Below are 20,703 nucleotides of genomic sequence, written 5' to 3'. Positions count from 1 at the left end.
CATCATCATAAAATAGGAGGCATTACTTTCAGAGCAGCCCTAGTAACTTCCATAACGTTGCTTGAAACTGTTATCTTTGTTCAAATGGCAGATGAGTAGATTCTGCTGGGTGTTCAATTGCTGCTGAATACTGGCTTTGTCAAAGCTAACTGAAAATTGTTCTAAGTAGCTCTTCTGATAGGCAGTGCACAGGATTTGGACTTGTGTGACAGATGGAGGGTGCAACTTGAATCAAACCAGTCTCAAAATACTGAAATCCTCCAGAAGTGCAAATGCTTTTTTTCTCAAGTCTAAACTAAGGGAGAATGTAGGAAGTGACATGGTGACACCACGGTCACTTATACCTGTGAAAATTGCTGAAGAACAATAGCAATTCTGTTCATGTAATAGTATTATAGGGATGATAACTATCACTGTGACATCATTTAGTAATATCTCCATTCTGTTGAAGTAAAAAGAAAATCAGTAAACATTCTGAAATGAGAAAAAGTCCTCTGGAGATTTGACAGCTACATCTCGAGCTGATACTAGATCTGTTTCTAAGATTTTTTTTAAGCATTCAATATTAGTCTTCTAAGTTTTACTGTTCTTGCTTTTATGCTTTTAACCAGAATAAGATTGAATCAGCTAGACAGCTTCGTTACAATAATTCATGTGACACTGACGTAAATATGAAATGTTGAACAGTTTGTGCTTTTTCTTGCTGCAGGATCAGTACATCAGTGTGCTTATTAAAAATGGCCATCCGGTTTTTAGATACAAAATTGACTCTGAGCTTCCAAAAGAAATAGAAAACAATGTGACTTTAAATGATGGGACGTATAAACAAGTAAGTCATTTTAAACAACTGATTGATTGCTGTTTGTGGGAATATAAATTTTCTTGAAGCTAAACCTTCTGTTGTAAAGATTTGTTGTGAAGTTTTTGTGTTGAGGATTAGTTTGGATGCAAGCCTTCACTATTTGCTGTTATGTTTATCTGTGAGTAAATTTAGTTTTAATAAAGCAGTTTCCAAAGGATCAAGCCCTTTGTGACAGAACATTGTTTTATGGGAAGAGATCTGTGATCATTGTACATACCAACATTATTTTAAAACTTAAGTTCATGCTTTTTACCATATAAAGGTGTATTTCTTCAGAGGTTACTAAACAGTAACAGAGGTTACTTTTTCGAAGTCTTTGTGTTGTTGCTGACTTATTTAGCTTTAGTCTGGATGTTTTGTAGAGCTACTAACATGAAATCCTAAAGACATTGTTAAAATCTCTGATTGCTATTTTGATTTGTTCTCCCTCTTCCCCTTCTTACATTTCCAACTAAGTAGTGTAGGCTGCAGTGACTGCTGGAAGAAGTGTTTATGCTGCTCTGGGCTAAACTGCCTCCAGTCAGCTGACTGATCCAGCCTTTGCAGGAGGCAGCAGCTCCTGAATCTTCAACTGCAAGTGGAAGGCGATGTTTGAACGTTTAGGAACTTTGTCCTAAAAATTCACCTCATCTAAGTACAATAAACTTCACCTCTTATTTGAATAGTCAAGCATTTTGTGTAGGTATTTGCTTTGACTAAGTTCCTAAATTTTGCCAAGTACCTTTGAACTAGTGCTGCTATTCTGGTTCAGAGCATTAGTAAACAAGAGGAGGAAAAAAAAAATTGTGTCCTACTCTTTAAATGTAATCTGCTATATCTTGCTCTTCTAATGTAATATGCTTAATAATTTTGTTCCTGGTAAGTGAAGTAATTCTCATTGTTCACGTATTTCAGATTAGAATATTGATTGCCCGAAATAAGAATATTGTTTATGTCAGCTCTGATATTACAGCCAACATTAAAGTCTTTGATTTCACTAAATATTATCTTGGTGGCATTCCATCTTCTCTAAGGAAACGGTGAGTAGCTATAAAAAGACTGTAGCACTTTGTGTGGTAAGTCCATCTAAACTCTTTCCTTAGGCAAGTTCTTTCGTGCTCTGTATTATGTATCACAATCATAATCTGTGATTTTTGGCTAATGGTGAGTTTGAGTGTGCCCTGTGGAGCAGGTTTGATCAGTATGAAGTATGTTTGTGCAATAAAGATTGCTCGTTTTATTTTTCTACTTCTTATATTGCCAGCATTTACAGGTTGTTATACTGGTATCTGTTTTGAAATAGCAGTCTACTGAACTCTTTTTCCTCCCACTCCCTGAAACCAGCTTTGATATAACCGTACCTCCGTTCCGAGGCTGTATGAAGAATGTGAAAAACCCAAAAACTGCATCTGTTGTTTTTGATGAGACTGTTGGTGTCAGCAAGAAATGTTCAGATGACTGGAAGGTAAATAAAAGCATTCTTTTAAAATGTTTGGTAAAGTTCATAGATTCTGGTTTGTCCGTAAAACCTGGGCATTGTCTTGTTCAAATCAAAAACTGCCCTTGGTTATTATGTGATGGCCAAGAAAGAAGCCAACAGTAGTGTGAAGATACAAAGAGAAAGGAATCTGCACTCCTGCTGTGATAGTTTGCTCCAGTACATAGTCCATCCTCTTAATACTGTATACTACTAAGAATTCATATTTACATTTGTTGGCCTCCAGTTGCTGTTACTGATTGGGCCAGAATATGTAGTCACTTAATACTACTCAGGATCTTTCTTCTCGCTGAGGTGCTTATGCTTTATAATTAAGTCACATCTCAATCTTTCTCCTTGACAGAGCTAAGCTTCCACTGCAATCTCACATAAAAAAAGCAATTGCCCCACTTATGTGTGTTGTGAAATCTCCTGTACACCCACGAGTTTTGCTACATTCCTTTTAAAATGAGACAGTGTGGCTTTTTCAGTGTTGTCTTACCCAGTGCTGCTTGGAGAAATGAAAATCAACGTGTCTGCTTCTACCTATTGCTCCTTATGTGGTTTCTTTCTCCAATGGCACTGTCCCAGTATTTTCATTCCCTCTGTGGAATCTAAACAATCACCATACAGGTTATTTCTCTGCGCAGAAGATCTAGCCTTATTTCTCTTTCTGAGTCTGTATATCTCCTGTATATTAACAAGCATTTTGTTAAAAAAAGGCCCAGGAATGATCTGTCCTATGACTCGCATAGCCTCAGATACTAGATCATCTACATAGCTCAATGTGTACAAACCATTCCTCCAGCTGCTCACTTTGGCATTCTCAAATGTGAAAACTTAAAAAAAAAAAAAAAAAAAAAAAAAGCTTCCCTGTCAGTGCAGACAGTAGAGATGAACGATGTGTTATGCTCAGCTGCCCTCATCTCCCTGCAGAGCTTTGCACATCAGAGCTAATGATACTGGAATGCATTCAGTCTGTCTGTTCTATACTGGAATTTTGTGCTTGCAGCTTGCCTTGCGCGTAGTTCAGGTTGGAGCTGCTTGCAGTTATGTTGAGTAGTGCTTTTGTTGTCCTCCATTGCCAATTCTTCAGATCGGAAGGAAAAACACTGAAATTGTTCTCTCTTTCAGCTTGTCAGATCTGCAGCTTTTTCCAAGAAGGGCACACTGAGCCTGAGTGCAGCAAATTTCCCATTTCCCAGAGATTTCCAAGTTGGCTTTGGCTTTCGAACAATGACATCAACTGGAACACTCTTAAGTTACAATCTATGGGTATGAAACATGTTCAGCTTAGAATGTGTTCATTTTTATTTCTGGATCAGTCACGTTTGTCTGTGACCATGTCAGTTTGTCATCACTACTAAGTTTTACATAGATTCCTATATTTTAAGGCAAGAAATAGCTAGTATAAACATCTCTAGATGCTGTCATCTTGCATGTCATAGGCTGGAGAAATTCATCCTGGCAATTTCTTCATTCATACAAAGCTAATTTCATGAGTAACTGATCCTTAACCTTGAGCATTCTGTATCACAGCACCCTCATCCCAATAAGGTGACTGTTGCCTAATACAGTTGGCTGGAAATATTCTGAGTAGAACTGGCCTTCTGCCCATGCAAAAATGATACTGTGATCAAATATGCAGAGGAAAAGGCTGATTTGGGCCATGACCTGTCAAAATGCAGGAAGGCTCAAGCAGAAAGGCCATTCTTGCTGGCTGAAAAAGAAGACATGGAAGTACACACTTGATATTTAAGAAAAGGAAAACTGAGTCCTCTGGTATTGTAAAAACAATTCAAACAAGCATTTTAAATAACTGGTTACTTAAGAGAGATTTTAAAATGTGAACTATATTCGTCATAAAGAACTGGGAGTAAAATCTGGTACTAGATGACTGTGAAATGCAGTTTTTGTCTGAGAAAATAGAGACCACAGAGAACTTTATTAATGATGATATAATCGAGAACTAAAGGCATCTGCATTTAAGGATTATTTTGTGCAATTCTTTTTTAGCCTAATATTCTTACCATCTACCTGAGCCCTGGCTTTGTAAATGCAAAGATAGGAGAGAATGAAATGAAAGTGAAGAAGGAGTATGAAGATGGGTCAATGCATTATGTGACAGTAACAAGAGAAGCTGACATGTGAGTCCAGTCCTTTATCTGAGTGTTTTATGTTGTAGTTGGAGAAAGATTAAAATGTTGTCTGACTTGTAATTACGGTATACAGGAGCAAAGCATGCTGAAATAATGAAGCAAAAGGAGATTTTTGGACAGTGGGTGTGCATATAAGTACCTGTGATATTTCAGCTGACAATCTGAATTCAAAGCTGATCAATATGCATGTCTGATTTATTGAGTTTTGTCTACTTGTTAAACTGGAGCTTGGAAGCTCTTCCACTTCCCCATAGCCTTTACATATGTCACTGTAAGTTACAGGTGCATCTAATATGGGTCCAGAGAAGAAGCTAATATTGTCTGTTTTTTCAGTTGTGATCTATTTCATAGGTATCAGAAAAGTCAATTTACAGGAAAGCTCCTAAGTCTCATTGATTTCTGTGCCACACATGAAATAAGTGCTCATTACAGAGGAAAGTTTTGAATAATTGTAACTTTGGATGATTACAAATTTCAACATTATCTGTAGTTGCTGCTGCTAATGCAATTTTGATACAAAGAACAAAGAGCCATTTTGATACAAAGAACAAAATCTTATCCTGTATCTGTCAGTGAGAGTTTTCAAGAATTTCATTTGGATCAGGATTTCACTGAAGGACTGAAGACAGTCCTTACTCAATATCTACCACCGAAAAGCAGAGTAATTTCACATAAGTTAAATTCAGTATAAGTTTTTATGGAAAGTATCCCAAAAGTAAACAAATGAAGCTCTAGTGTATTTACAATGCAATGAGAAAACACATCAGTCAAATGTTTCTTTTTAAAATATATATTTCATTCAAATTCATGGATGTTTTTCTTTAGGTTTCATGCTCATCTTTCTTTGCTTTTTTTTCAGAGTAAAACTGCTGGTTGATGATGATCTTGATTCAAAATCATTTGACTTTCTGAGGTCACAGACGTTCACTCAGCCTATCAGATTTGGTGGAGATGATTTTGAAGGTTGCATCTCAAATGTTTTTATAGAAAGGTATTTGGCTTGGTAGTCTTTCAGTTCCATACTTTTTTGTCTTGTGTTCCTTTTTAAATCACCTTTTTAAAGATGCTTTCTTTCTAAATTGCTTTTCTTCTACATGTATGAAATCTTCATGAATGCTTAACTCTGCTGCCCCAGAGTATTTTCTAATCCAGACAGTATCAACTTGTAATTAAATCTGTTGTTCAGATGTAATGGAATTTTTGTCTGAAACAAGTTCAGGTTCTGCTCCCAGCTCTACCGCTCTTCTCACAGAAAATGACGGGCAAGGAGTTTCACTGCATTTTCTCAATTGTAAAATGTTTTGTAATTTAATCATTGAGGATGCTCTATGTGACTTATAAAATGATAGTATTATTTAATAGTATTCTTTATCCACAAAGGAAATTGGTGTCGACAGTCTTTCTGATATTTTGGCTTTAGTACCAGAACTGCTTATTAAGTTGTGATGGGCCTTATGCTTTGACAGCTCTCATTACAATGTCTAATTTGCACAGGAGGGTAAATTACTGTTCCCTTTTTTTTCCTCGATCTGCCTGGCTATGCACATACTAACGAGTAAAATTTCATTGTCTGATCCAGAAATAGAGACTGCTTTTATTAACGCTCATTTCTGTTTAAGTAGATATCTTTTAGTACAAAAGACTGTGTTTAGAAGAGATGAGAAGGAAGCATCATAATTTGGATTATTTTTTTGTTTTGTTTTTAAGCCTAAAAGGAAATGGGCAGAAGTGGGACAAATGTGAATATTTTTTTGCAGTGTTGAATGTAAATTTTTCATCAAAAGATGAAAATTAGTGTTTTAACATCAGGTCACTGGGAAATCCATTTTGTACAGAACACAGTTTTACAGTATGTAGTTGATTACATTAGAGAAAAGGTAACCTGTGTCACAGAACTTATCGCTTTCCTCACTCTAGGACAGGTCAGCTCCCTGAAGTTCAAAATCTCATGAATTTTACTGCAAAGACTGATGTATCCCTTGGAGCTTGCCACCAGTATGAGAACCTTGAACCAATACTGCTGAAAGAATTCAAAAATCCACTCAGGTTTAAGATGCTCAAGGTATGCCTGTTATTATGTCGTCTTCACTCTATGTTGATGCTGAGGCTCTGTCTGCACAGCCATAATTTATCGAGCCCAATATTACTGTTTGCCTTCCATCTCACTTCTGAATCAGGTTCTCTTTGTGTTGAAGTTCCACACAAAGTCTGTACTTGCTCAAGAATGAGAACAGCTTCTCTGTCATTTAGAGAAGGGCACTGACTGCCTCAGGTGGAAATTCTTGTGTAGATCGAATTTATTATTTTATGCTCACCTATAGTAAATGTTTTTATTCTGCCTCCCAGGATGAAAAATACTTTGATCATTTGACATATTCTAATGTACAGCATGACCAGCAAAACTACACTTTACTAACTCAGTTAAATGTCAACAGTGAGGCGTATCTCCTTGGAAACATCCCCAACAGTTTTATATCCTACACGTTTTCTTCATCTGCACCTATGGACAGGTAATACAAATATTATCTCTTCACCTCCCAATACTTGAATCTTCAAAGCTGCTTGAATCTGTAAGTGCTAAAAGCCAGGATTCTTAGTCATGTCTCCATCTTCTGGCACAACAGAATAGTGATTCTAAAGGTTCAGGAAATTTTCTTTTTCCATACTTCCCCAAACTATGTAGATTGACTTGGTTATGGTGGGCAGCTATGGTGCATATTGATGCCGAGTTCTAAGCCTGAGTAAGTCAACTTTAATTCACGTTCAAAAGGCGGGCAATGCAGAACACTGCGATTCCACCCAAAATGTCTTCTGCAATTCACAAATCGAGTTTTGGTGATGCTTTTCTGATGAACAGGGAGAATACAACACCTGACAAAATAGACATACGTTTGAGTATGCTTACTTTCCACTACAGGTTACATTTTTCTGTGGATATACGAACGCGATCATCAAGAGGATTAATCATTTTTATGGAGGGAAAGTCTGAGAACTCTTACACGGCTCTCCACATTTCAAAAGGACGCTTTGTCTTTTCGCTCGGTTCTGGAAGAAGACGAATCAAAATCAAAACTAGTGTTAAATACAATGATGGACAGTGGCATACTGTAAGTAGTATGACACAGAAACCACGTTAAACTGTGACTAGCAGTCATGGTAGGCACAGTCTGAATTTCTAAGTTATTAGGCAGAGACAAGGAAGAAAAAAGTGAAAGTGTTCCTTGTGGTGACCTGAAGTTAGTTCATTTGCCTCAAAGCTCATGTGACTGACAGGTCTCTGTTAGGAGAGAACTTGCAGAGGCTTATGGTCACCGCATTATTTTCAGTTCAAACATTTCAACGTCTCCCATACAGATCACTAAGATGCAGAATACAGTGAGGTGTTTGGGTCAGGCAGAATTCTGATTTCAGTCACACACAGAATGAGTGTGGAGTGACTCCATTTGCAAGCCCCAGCAAGATGACCAGAATCTGAATCTCTGACAATCTGAATGGTTGACTTGCAAGATGCTCCTGGTTTTTAAATCATCTTGATATTCAATTGAAATATCTTATTTATCCTCTTCCATTTCTACTTTTGCTAGTTTCAGACTATCCTGAAAATATTCTATTTATACTGTATATGATTCACCTTTTAAAAGCACAGTTTTTCAGTTCCTGTTTGGTACACTAGCTCTAATGGCTTTCACTGGCATTGGGGTTTCTCATTCTATTATTTGTTGCACCCTTAAAAGGTGGTATGTGGCAGAGATGGGAAGAATGTCCTCCTGGTTGTTGATGGTCTGAGGGCTCAGCATGGAAGATTAGGAAGATTAGCAAGAGGTTCCACCACTGAAATTAAGTCACCAGTCTACCTGGGAGGGCCACCATTGCTGAAAAGACAGGTAAAGAGCTGATGCAGGCACCTCTACACACTCCCCAAGCTGTACTGATTACATGCGCAAGTGTTAATATGAAGGATTTCCATGTTGGAAAGCTTTAGTATACATTTCCAAGCACTGACTGAGCACCTGAATATTAGTGTGAAATGTGTGTTGTTCCTTTTACTTTAAAAATTAGACAATTAGGACAAGTTAAAATAAACAGCCTCTTAGGAACCGTTGTACTTGAGATCTCACAACTCCCGTTGTGTTGAAACATCATTAGGAAATATCTGTGCTGCAAGCAGGAGTTACATCAACTCAAATTTAGCTCTTACTGTAATGTTTAAAGCACTTTTAATTGCCAGGTGTCTTTTCACATCAGAGATGGGGTTTAGGTACCCTTAACGACAGATGGCTGTCTGTAGTCCAACAATACAAAAGATCTAATGGGTAGTCTTACTAAAAAGATGGTCATCATGCTTTGGTATTCATGTTTTGAAACATGGTTTCAGAATATACCAATGAAGAGTTTCAAGGGTTGCCTGAGAAATTTTAAGATGAATGGAAAAGTCATGAATGCACCTCAGCAAAAAAAGGATGTGCTTCCTTGCCTGGATGCTCCCATGGAGATGGGGATTCATTTCTTTAAGGAAGGAGGATACATTGCTGTTGGTAAGCTATGTAGAGATTATGATATATGGAATTATGCCTTAAATGTGTATGTATGAGTGTAGAAGGATGTTTTCTGTATGTATTTTTATGATGATTTCCAGTTTTTCCTCTACCCGCTCTTTGACTCTCCACAGGTAATTTGCAAATGGGCTTAGATTTTAGGATTGTATTTGCCATTCGTCCAAGGAGTTCAACAGGTGTACTTCTCCATTCTGGAACCAAGCCAGGCAATTACTTGACTATTTACATGAAAGAAGGAAAGGTAAGAACAAGCTGTGATTCCATTACAGCTGTATTACTCTCATTCAGCAGGGAGGAGTTCTGACCTTGAACTCTGGGCTTATGTATTACGTTTGTCTCCAGGTTTAACACTGAACAACTTCCTTAGAGTGGTTTAAAATCACAGCATAGAAAATTAAGCATTTAACCTGTCTCTGTGCCTACACTACCAGATTCCATTGTGTGCATGCTAGCTCACACATGTTTTCTTCACATGTCAGCAGGAGGGCACAGTCTTCATTTTCTTAGGCTTTTCTTGATACTATATAATCTAGTGGGATCATACCCTATGTGAAAACTATCCATGTCTCCCAGATTTGCTTGCAAGCTACTTCTCTAGTGTCAGAATGTTGATTTTTTTTTTGTTTCGTTTTATTTTGGCATTTTTTTTTTTTTGTAATGCGATAGCCTCAGAATCTGAATTTTGGATCAGAAAACCATTGTGCTTGGTTCTGTAGGGACCTCAAATAAAAAGGTGTCTCTGCTCAACAGAACACAAATGCACATAGAAGCAGGGGCACCAACAGTTGTGAAGCACTTGTGGATGAGATCAGACACTTTTTTCAGCTGTAACTTAGATTCGTGCTGGCTGTTAGCATGGACAGGATGCAATAGGAAGTAAAAACAGGTCAATGGAACACCATCAGAGGAACCTGGTAGAAAATGGATTTCAGCATATCAGCTACTTGGCAATTACCAAAAGAGAGGAAGATGTCGATAACAAATAGCCTGCTTACAGGGAATAAAGAGAAAGATGTGAGAAAACGCAAGGAGATTCTTGTTGGAGATGTCATAGTAAGTAATCAGGCTGCAAGCTTCCTGAGTGAATTAATGTGAAGGTCCAGGGAAATATATTGCAGTGATTCTCTCTGGAGATGTGAAGTGTGTAGGTGACTGCTTTGGGAATTGAAGAGTAGGTGTAGAAGAAAAGACTTTGATGCAGAGAGATTATTTCAAAACCATTAAAACCATTTTGTAAAATGTATTTTTGCTTTTAAAACTTGTAAAATATTTGTTCCTGAGAATCTGGTAGCAAAATTTCTGGAATACATATACAATGACTGACTCATAAACTAGGTGAAACCTAGCCCTCCACAAGTTCAATAAATTACTTAAATTACTGTATTTTTCTGTTCCTTTCTTTGTGGTAACTTAACCCAAAACTGTTTTACAGGTCATTGCTGCTGGAAATGGTAGAGCAGGAGAATTCCAGACATCAGTCACACCTCAGCAATCTCTGACTAATGGACAGTGGCATACAATCACAGGTACGTTGTATCACACCAGTTCTTCTGCAGCTTGGAAAGAAGGGGGGCACAGAGCGTTGCAGCCACAGATCTTAGTTAATCATTTCTTCTCTGCTTATTCTTAAAGCACTCTTAAGAACAATGTGAGTGTTTTGTGTTAATTCAAGGCTTTACATAAGAGAGCTTTTTTTGGCTGTATTTAGCCCCAGAGTACCTAAATGTGTCAATCTGACTTTGAATTGAAATGAAATCTGTTTTTCCTACAAGTTAAATCTTTTCATGCTGGTTTAAAATAGTGTCCTAGCTGGTTGGTTCTTCAATAGAGTTGAGAAAGAGCTCTCATTTACTTGTTTTTTGCAGTCTCTCAGAAGGTGAACACTGTGCAGCTAGAAGTAGGCACAGAGAGTAACTACACCATTGGACATCCACCTTTCTCTCCTGAATACGTGCATCAGCCTCTCTACTTCGGCAAAATTCCAGGTAAATTATTGCTGCTTTGTTTTTTAATGTATCTACTGGCTTTTATTCCTTTCTGAAACGAAAGTTCTGTTCGTGCATTCAGTTTTATATCATTCTCCCTCTTTTGAGAGCTTCTCATTAGTTCATCTTTAAAATCCTTCTTGTTTTATTGACTTCATCCTTCTATCTCATTTTAGCAAACTTGGACTCACATTGGCTTCCAGTCAAAGATCCATTTTTTGGCTGTCTTTGGAATATTAGCATCAATGGCAAACCTGTCTCCACCAAGAGAATTTCAGAGGTTCACGGGGCTGTGAGTTTGCGTGGGTGCCCGGCCACGTAACTTTGCTTGTACATTCATCAGGTTGGGTCTGCTGAAGTACTGTGTGAATTCATATCTTGTGGGTTCCCCTTTTGCTACTTGCTGTGTCACAGAGTAGTTGGTAAGAAAATGAATCCTTTGGATGTGGATTGTGCCAAAGCAAATTTGAAGTATCGGCTTTGATAAACTCCCTATTAAATGTCATTGATTTCCAGGGCAATCCGTCGTGTCTTTGGAAACATATGCAGAAAAAGCAATTGTATATACCCTGCTGGGACAAATTCCGCTCTCACCCACAACAGCATATAGTTGTGTGGAATTCCAGTGTCTTAATTTCAGGAATTTGCCTTAATGCTAAACTTGAGAGCAAATAATATCCGCTGATGTAAAGAAATTTATGAAAATATAAGTCTCTTTGGATTGATGAACAGAATTTTTATACAGAAATGTACATTAATGTTAAAAATAATAATATAAATGGAGTTTGAAGCACTTTAAGGAGTGAAACTCTGAGAGTTTGTTGAAATACTAGAAATTCTGGAACTAAATAAAAGTAGTATGTTCTTAAAGCCACCCATATTCTTGCCTGGTTATTTTAAATCAAGTATTTCTTCCTTTTTTCAGACACCTAAATCCAGCTTGCTTTGTACAAGTAATTCTGTAGCTTTAAGGATCTGGTTTGCCTAGATAAGCAGGAGTCCATCACTGTTGCTTCTTAGAATTGTGTCACCTAAAAACCTCAGAGAATTTTTTCTTGTAAGCTTCTTAGCCAGAAGTTTCTTCCATCGATTTTCCTTCTGATTAAATGAAGGCAAGTTAGATTATGAGCAGTAGTTGCACATGCTGCAATTCTCAAGTGTGAATTGCAGGATGAAAACAGCAGACTGTGTTCTTTGACATTCACATCTTTGCACCCGATCATGATCTGTGGTGGAGTGGAGGAACCCGGTTTCCATTTTTCTAAATACAGGGTTGGCCCAAATAAACTTGACAGGGCTTCTCCTTTCTCTGTCCTTGTACTTGTAGCTGCAGGTCTTTGGGGTGGGATGGCTGTCAAAAAGCTCTTCATGCAAAGTCCTGCAGTCCTTCTCTTCTACAGCAACTCCATGGTGCAGAGGGTTCTCAGCTGCAGAGCTACTCTGCTGGAATGGGATGGGGTGAAATTGAGTGGGGTTGAGGTCTTTAAGCAAGCAGAGGAGTGGCACACAAGGGGAGACACCTTCTGTCTGGAGATGCTGCAGAACCACTTCTCCTCTGTGGCAGCCTGCCAGGTGGAAAAGGAATACCTAACTGCCTGGAGGAGTTGGATTTGGAAATCATCTTATCAGAGAGCAACAACTGAATCTTTTCTATACCTGATGCCTTGAAGTAACCCCCTGCCTTTGAAGTACATTGTCAAGTATTCAGATGACCAAAAGGGAGGAAATTTTCATTTTATTTGCTGGCCTTAGCTGGAACTGATAATTCTTATGAGAAGAAAGGGAGAACAGTTAAACTTAATCAAGATATCCTCCAGTAACATTTCAATATCTCCTGCCCATCAGACTGCTCTCTGAAGCAGGTTTTCCCTAGCCACAAAAACAAAAACAAAAACAAACAAACAAAAAAAAAGCCTTTTCTCTTCTCCACACAGAAGAAGTGAATACAGCAAAAATGTTTGCATCACAAACTTGGAGCTAGGCCTGGATTTCAATTCCCTTCCATTTGATTTTATTTTGTCAGAACTAGTTTCAATGCTGATAGAAAATAAATTTAAAATGTAAGAAGACCTCAGTAAATCTATGGTGTAATAACCAGTAAGTATCAATCTTAATACATAACAACAAAGTTGGAAAGCCCCCCTAATTTTCAGGGTGGTTTGTTTTCTCTCCTCCATGATTACTTCAGTTGTATTGTTTCTGAAGAGTTGGGCTGCCATAAATTGTTGACACAATCACTAAAGGCCAGCCAGAGTTCTGAGCTTTGTACCTGAACATGGCCAGCTCTGTATCAGGCTGATACAGATCCCTTAGTAGAAAGAAACTGACTCAGAAGAGTCAGTGGATAATTTTTATGTGAGGAAGGAAGTTGTCCCATTTAGGTCAGTCTCATGAAGAATTCTCAAGAAATCCATGTGCTGAGCTGTATTTCATGCATTTTCTGATCCGTGCTCAGAACATTCTGAGTTCACTTACATGTGAAATATCTTCTGAAAAATGAGAGATGAATTAAGTAGTATTTCAAGTAATTAACGGTGCGTGGAATTTCAGTAGTGAAGACATCTTTTGTTCCAGGTTCACCAGGAAAGATCTCTGGGAGAATAAACAGTTTGCCCAATGCACTGTAGACCGTAAGTGACCAAATATACTAAAATGGAATGTTAAGTGAATAAAAAGCAAAGCAAGCCTTGGGTAGACCTTCTGTCATGTTATTTTTATTCTTACAAATAGTATTTCCAAGGCTTTTGTCATTTGAGTATTGGCATTTGCTAATTAGTTCCATATATTATTTACTTCTTTTGACTGTACCACTTCATATGGACCCATAGATCTATCAATAACTCTATTATAATAAAAGTAAATAAATCCCACAAGAGTTTTTCTTCTCATTTTTTATTCTTTAGTCATCTTTACCATTTGCAATTTGAGCCTTTAAGTAATGCTAATATTTTTAATTGCAAAAACACTCAGCCTTGGCCATCCTTTCTAAGCCTGCATTATTACTCATCACCTGTATTCAAGGGTGCAGCGGTATTACAGCCTGAATTTTGTTTCTGTTGTTCACCTTAAAAATAATAAAAAAATTATACACCAGTGTGTGTTTGTTCCTCTTTCAATTCAAGCTTTTGAGGAAGGTTTTGAAAAGTTTTATGGGGAAATATGAAGTACGGTGCTCAGTGCACTGCAAGTACATAGCTGAATGGTTGGGCACGTTAGCACTGTGTTTAGGTTGACATGATGACTATTTGAATGGCACATAAAATGGGCAGATTGCCTCTCTAGGCTGAACTGCATTGGTTTTGCTATTGCTCTCTTACCTGCGTAAGAATCAAGAACAAAGGATTCCTCTCCAGTTGATTTGGATTAGATTCAATGGGAGTGTGTTACCTGAGGTGAATGACACCAAGTCCAGTGAGTTCCCATTAATTACAACTACAAAATGCAGCCAAATGATAATAGGAACTGAAAAATAGTTAGCAGAGCTAACAGTGGGAATTGCAGGCAAACAAAATGTAGCAGGTCACAGGGCATTCTCAAAAGAAACATATAGTTACTGTAGGAAAAAAGTGTGTAAATACAAGGGAAATATAACTCACTTACTGCTTATTAATGATATTATTACTTCTGGCTCTAACAGACAAAAGTATCCCAGTGAAACATCTTCAGAGACTGCTTGAAGACTATGCTGCTGCTGTGGAGCTTTCTTGCAAATGCAGAGCCCCCATGCTTTTACTTCAGTAGGAAGCAATGTGAATTGCTCGTTCTGCTTTTGTAACCGCTTGTTAGGAAGGACTCCTTGGAGCTTTGCCTATTCTGGAGTCCCTGGGGAATTACTTGTTGGTTGGTTTGTTGTTTTTTCACCCCCTCTATTTCCTTTTTGCTCCTCATAAAACAGTGGTGTAGCCTGGAAAATGTGTTTTCACTAAGAAATCTGTAAATGCATTGTGACTTTGTAAATGAGCTCAGAGCTTTTTGCCTCTTACCATTTTCTTTGTGGTTTCCTCATTTAAACAACTTCAACGTCTTTCTTCAGTGATGTAAAGAAATTTAGGGCGCTCTGGCCCAGTCTTCTGTAGTTTTATCTTTGTTTTATCTTTGTGTTCCAAAAATATACCAAATGGATGTCCCTGGCAAACGGAAATGCTTTGTTACAGGAGGTAGTGCCATAATACTACAGCACAGCTGCACTTGGGGCATTAAGATTGCAAGATGTAAGCATAAACCTACTTTGTGCAGCTTGCCCAGACATCTCAAAACAGCAAGAAGCTACTCGCTGCCAGGGTTGCACTAAGCATCCTCTGACTATAAAGAACTGAAGGCAGAATAACCAATGAATTTTGATTTCTCAGCCACTTTTTGGGACCCTCTGTACCAATGAAATCAAGCTCTGACCTGTTTTCATACCATGCTGTCTCTGTTGTTTTGCAGCTGGTAGCATTCGAAGTATTTATTTTTTTAACACCCATCTACTGCTACTTTACATCTCAGCCAATTACTGTATTTTCCTACAGGTTCTGAATGTGAAGCGTTCTGTGAGATGTAGCTTCTTTGTGGGGATGTCACCTTCTCGTTGATAAAAATTGAGCATTATTACATGGGATGAAAAGACAGTTGGCATCCATGAGCTTCTGTCTCTGTTCAGTTATATTTAACTTGGAACAGCAATGGGTTTCTCAATTGTGCGTGAGCCCATGCCAAAGATTCCTGTCACAGAACTGTGTGCTGCTAAGAATGAATAATTGCATGCATGAGAATCTTAGTTCTTTATAAATTAACAGGGAAGACAGCTGTCACTATTGGAATTTAAGCCTGGAAAAAACTTTTCAGATCTAATTGTTGAGGCCTGAATTGATAACAAAGAGCAGTTTTAAAGTATACTGAAATAAATGGCTCTGTGTCCAGCTTTTGCAGACAGTTGCAATTAACACTGTGTTAATAGCATAACCATTAGGTTATTCTAAACACGGTTGTGGGCAGCTGGCTGTGGATGACTTGGCTTGAGCAGTCAATAGACCAGATGACCTCAACAGGTCCATTCCAAACTCAGCCCTTCTGTGGTTCTGAGCCAAGTTCAGTATAAGGTACTTCTTTGTATAGAGGATTTACCTTGTGAAGTAATGACACCTGCCACAAATCTTATTCCTAGCCCCTTCTGATTACTTTCCAATGGGAATTGCTTTCTGGATACTGTATACCTGGAGGGTTAGCAGTATTAACTATCACCAATTCCTGGGGCTAAGGCAAAGCTTCCGAGGAATAGAACTTCGCTCAGAGCAAGGTGACAAGTATGTAAGAAAGTTCTATCTTTCTCTTTGCTGCATTCAGTTAAATCAAAGGTAATGGCACGCCTCTGGAGACAGAGAAACTGAAGTAGAGAAGAAGTTAAAGGCACTCTGGGCAGTTCTCCAAGAAAACGTGTAGGCATGATCCGAAGTTCAGTGCCTTAATGGGAAGATGTAACCACTGCACAGGACTTTGGCTCACACGCCTTATTAAAACATGCATAAGGCTCTACATACAGTTTATAAAACTGTACTCAAACTTATTGGCAAGCTTTATAGAGAATTTTTATTGCAGATTAAATTGGTTATGCAATAACTGACAGGACAGAGGCTGCAGAAATCCTGACATAACACCTTTCTCCATAAATATGCATAAATGTAAACTTTTCACCAATACAGATGGTGTTCACAGCTGCATTAGGGATGGAAGTAGGGAGGCCAAGGAAATAAACTGTGAGTGACAGGTTTTGGGGTGAGGGTGGGACTGCAGGGGAGTCCCAAAGAAACAGCCATGAGCCCATTCCTCTGAGCCTACCTGTCCTCAGGCTCTTCCCTGCTCCTCCACATCTGAAGAAGCTGCATTGGTCCCACTGTGCCTCAAAGAAATAAAAATCTTTCTGGGAATTGTGTTAGGTCTGTGCACAAAAGAAAGATGTGATTGTTAAATCTCTGTATATTGCATTTATCGTGAAAGATAAAATGAATCAACATGATACATACGCTCAGAACAAATTTAATTCAAAACAGACACCACAAAAACACTAACGATCATAGCTGTTATTTAATTAAATGGGAATGAATAAGTTAAACCTTTCAAAGAGAGGTTGAACGCCTTGAAGCAGAACAAAGGCCAGGTGCAGGATCAGTATAAATCAGCATTGCTTTATTGTTACCTGATAAGGGCCGACAGAAGAAGGCGGTAGTCCTGTTTGTCTGGACTCTGGTTCAGAGTGTTGGGAAAGCAATGTGTAGATCTTACAAAAAGCATTTTCATACAAGGAGTTAAAAGAATGTTCAAGTCTGTTTCTGTGATAAAATACTGACTTCTTACCAGTCGGAAAAAAAAAAAGCAGTAAGAACAGATGCGAGCCTAGACAGTAGAAAAGGAATTGTGATGAAGAAGAAAGAAAGGTGAAGAAGGAAAGGTGAGCCTTAAGACTGCTAGGAGAGGAGGTACCCCTACCAAGGGAAATGCCTTGAGGAGAAAAGCAAGCCAGGAACACAGAGAAGTGCTGCTCTGCTGGACAGTTGCAGGCTGTGTGGGGGCAGCCAAGTGCCCAGCCCCTGCTCCCTTCCAAGTTGCTGCTGGGTGCTAAACCCCATTCATCCCACCTCAGCCCCTGCTGCTGGCCTGGGCTGGGAGCTGCTGGCAGTGGCTGTTCACAGGCTTCATTTCTCTATGGATGTACAAATCCGCACTTGGAAGTCAGAAAAATGGTGGGACAGGCCTAGCATAAAGTAGGAGGGAATACAGCACGAAGCTGCCCCTCCTAGCCCCTCTTAGTCGGCTCTCCAAACCTTTTCCTTTAGTTTGTCATACTTTGTATTATGCCAGGGAACATCTGGGCTCTAGTGACTGCAAATGAAATTTGCATGCATGTAGCAGATAATTAAACACGTGTCTATCCACAGCTGCAAACAGCAATTAGTCATAAGACAGCTTCTCACACCCCTTCGTGCCTTTCCTGCCATCTCAAGTGCCCCTTGAGCAGACATCTCTGCAAGGCAGAATATTGTCCTCCTTTCCATTTGTGTAGACAGCTACACAGCTGAGTTTAAACCCTGCAATACAGCTTTGACTAGCATGAATGTCCTCTGATATACAAATTTCTAGAGGAAGCTGCTTTCTGTGTAAGCTGTGATACAAGCGGCCAAAACTCAGATTCCTCTGCCTGCCTCCCAGCTGAGCTGGTTTTGTTCCCAATTGTACCATTCAACTGCTCACTTTCCACCACTGGTATCTTCTATGCTCGAGAATCTCAGCAGACGCCCTTGGCAAAAGCTGGGTTCTCTTCTCCTTTCATCTACTAAGAAGCTTCCATTGACCCTGCAGCTTCCACTCCAGACCTATGAAAGACATTTTAAAATCATCCCATCGTGTAAGCACTATGTCTGTCTTACCAGAGAACCTTCTGGCAATGGAGTTGTGGGCAGCGCTTTGTAGCCTAGGACAAGTGCCCTGATTTCTCAGGTAATAGAGTCACATTCTTTAGACAGGCAGAATAGAAAATGCCCAGGGCTACAACCAAGAGATAGCATTTGGTGTCATTTACAAAGCACAGCTAAATTCTAGTTTGGTGAAAACCAAAAACTGCGTCATCTATTCCTGAATTATAGCCCCTGGCTTTATATCTTTTAATTTATCTGTATACTAAAATAGAACATACTAATAGGGTGGGCTGTGACAAAGGCAGTCACGAGTTGGAGAGAAAAGGACTGGGATGTGATTGAGGGCACAGCTGTGCCTTGTGCAGTGGTTAGACTCAATGGAATTGTATCACAGTCTGGACTATGGTGATCATTCCATGTGGTGTCAAGCAGTCGTTTGAAAGTATAACTGCAGCTTCAGAAACTTATTAAGACCTGTCTGGAAACAACATTTTTCTTTTCATATAGATTAAATGAAGCCTTTTGTGTTTCAGTGGGGAATGCTAATGTGGGGCTCTTGTGAATGTCCTGTAATAGCAATGCATAAAACCAGCCTGGCCGGCACCAACAAGCACTGTTACATGCATCTGAAATTCAGGCATGGCTATGCTTATGAGAGCACATTCCACCACCAAATCCAGACAAAAATGTTAAGACTTTTACTATTAGCATAGGTTAACTCATTATTTTTTTATCTGGGATCCACAGAAAGTTCCAAGATATGTGGACCTTCTTGATTTTAAACAAATGGAAAGGCTAGACAAGAGCTTGTGTGGATATGACACTGCTCAGTAGCACTGGGACTTGTGATACAATATCTACTTGAATTCAGTAAGACCCATGATGTTTTCAGAGAATGGCTATTCATCTCACAATTCTATTTACATAAAAATTGGGTATCTACTCTAAGTTGTCCTTCTATCACCTCTGTGGAGGGAAGTTAGTTACTCCACTCCAAAACGTGCAGCCATACGAGGACATGGCAGCAACAAACCCAGCTTCAATCTCCCAAGGATCCATCTGGAGCAGCAAGAAGTTCACTGAATAAATTCCCTGAAGAATGCAGCACTTGACTACAGGACTAATAATTGCACTGCCTTGCTACCTAGCTGTAGAAAAGCCTTTGTACAGTGTTGTCAGCAGGCCACAGTGAAGAAAAGAACAAGCCAGAAAGAATTATCTCACACTGCCAATTATAGGGAAGATACGTCATTATAAATGCGTTTGTTGCTGGTCCTTTCTATTATTGAGGTACCCAGATAAAGTGCAGCCAGCTCCTGGCATCTCTGTATTATGATGCTGCAGTTCCTCATGTTAATTTGGTGCTTGGATCCATAGCAGTAGGTCTGCCAGCATTTCTCTACCTTCTTATTTTTCAGTGCCTTGGTGCTACCACCAAGAAATCTCTATTGACTGTATTGGTTTTGCGATGAGCCAGGCACAGAGATAGATGGGTTCATGTGCATCTTCTCAAATTTGACCCTACACCAAGGAAAGTAGTATATATGAACTGCTTTTGTGCTTTATATGATTTGAAGCTTGAGAACCCATGGAGAAAATTTGGCTGAACCCCACGTGAAAGGCATGTAAAATAGATGCGAGATAGAATATGTATTTCCATGTGCTTACAACCCTCTAAAAATAGGTAAGTTAAAGACTTAATAAATGAAAGGAATGGAAGGATAAAAAGGGGAATGTTTTCTGGAAGCATTTGAGAAAAATGCTAATGGAATGAAAAAAGGGAGAGTGTACTGAAAAAAAATGAAAGATGATTTCTTCTTGTGCTATGTCTGGAAGAGGAACACGGGAAAAAATGGCCTGCAGTAAAAGCATAGCTTTTCTCACTGCAATACTCTGGTTATTGCTGTGCATAACTCATAATAGCTAAAATTACGCAACACAGCTTAAGGTACTTACATGGTTGGTAGCTCTCAGCTTCACAAAACACCGCTGGTAGAAGAATAAATAGTGAGTCAGTACAGAACAAGTCACTTGATGCATGGCTTTAAAAGGCACTGTGCTGTTTAAGGGCAGGAATGCTTTCAAAATCCAAATACACTAAAAAAATGATAATAATTAAAGGAGGGTATTAGGTTTGTCATTCTGCTGATTCTGCTGTTATTTTCATCAGAACTCTGCTCTGTGACATGTTAAGATCTGCAAGTCCTGTTGTGATTGCCATTAGATGCACACGGAGTCTTGACGTTGCCATTTCCCTTTATCTGCAATGCAGCGTTTCTCTTGCTGAGCACATG

At 38.9% G+C, this 20,703-nt stretch overlaps 1 protein-coding gene across 1 annotated transcript in view; it reads left to right on the top strand.

Moving 5' to 3' along the window:
* Window positions 1-11,892, top strand: part of LAMA3 (laminin subunit alpha 3) — a 115,385-nt gene extending 103,493 nt beyond the window's left edge. Inside the window, exons 64-78 of the mRNA XM_042836931.1 lie at window positions 710-829; window positions 1,757-1,881; window positions 2,186-2,306; window positions 3,453-3,593; window positions 4,335-4,465; window positions 5,337-5,468; window positions 6,395-6,539; window positions 6,824-6,987; window positions 7,395-7,584; window positions 8,212-8,361; window positions 8,853-9,012; window positions 9,147-9,274; window positions 10,466-10,559; window positions 10,899-11,018; window positions 11,195-11,892. Of these exons, the coding sequence (XP_042692865.1) occupies window positions 710-829; window positions 1,757-1,881; window positions 2,186-2,306; window positions 3,453-3,593; window positions 4,335-4,465; window positions 5,337-5,468; window positions 6,395-6,539; window positions 6,824-6,987; window positions 7,395-7,584; window positions 8,212-8,361; window positions 8,853-9,012; window positions 9,147-9,274; window positions 10,466-10,559; window positions 10,899-11,018; window positions 11,195-11,340 (2,067 nt within the window). The 3' untranslated portion in view covers window positions 11,341-11,892. The remainder of the gene's footprint in view (window positions 1-709; window positions 830-1,756; window positions 1,882-2,185; window positions 2,307-3,452; window positions 3,594-4,334; window positions 4,466-5,336; window positions 5,469-6,394; window positions 6,540-6,823; window positions 6,988-7,394; window positions 7,585-8,211; window positions 8,362-8,852; window positions 9,013-9,146; window positions 9,275-10,465; window positions 10,560-10,898; window positions 11,019-11,194) is intronic.
* Window positions 11,893-20,703: the final 8,811 nt, after the last annotated feature.

The sequence above is a fragment of the Centrocercus urophasianus genome, unplaced genomic scaffold (genome assembly GCF_019232065.1).
Source record: "Centrocercus urophasianus isolate 14NV4802_14NV808 unplaced genomic scaffold, USGS_Curo_1.0 seq_11, whole genome shotgun sequence".
Classification (NCBI taxonomy): domain Eukaryota; kingdom Metazoa; phylum Chordata; class Aves; order Galliformes; family Phasianidae; genus Centrocercus; species Centrocercus urophasianus.
The sequence above is the reverse complement of the archived record's forward strand: the minus strand, read 5'-3'. Positions and strand labels throughout refer to the sequence as shown.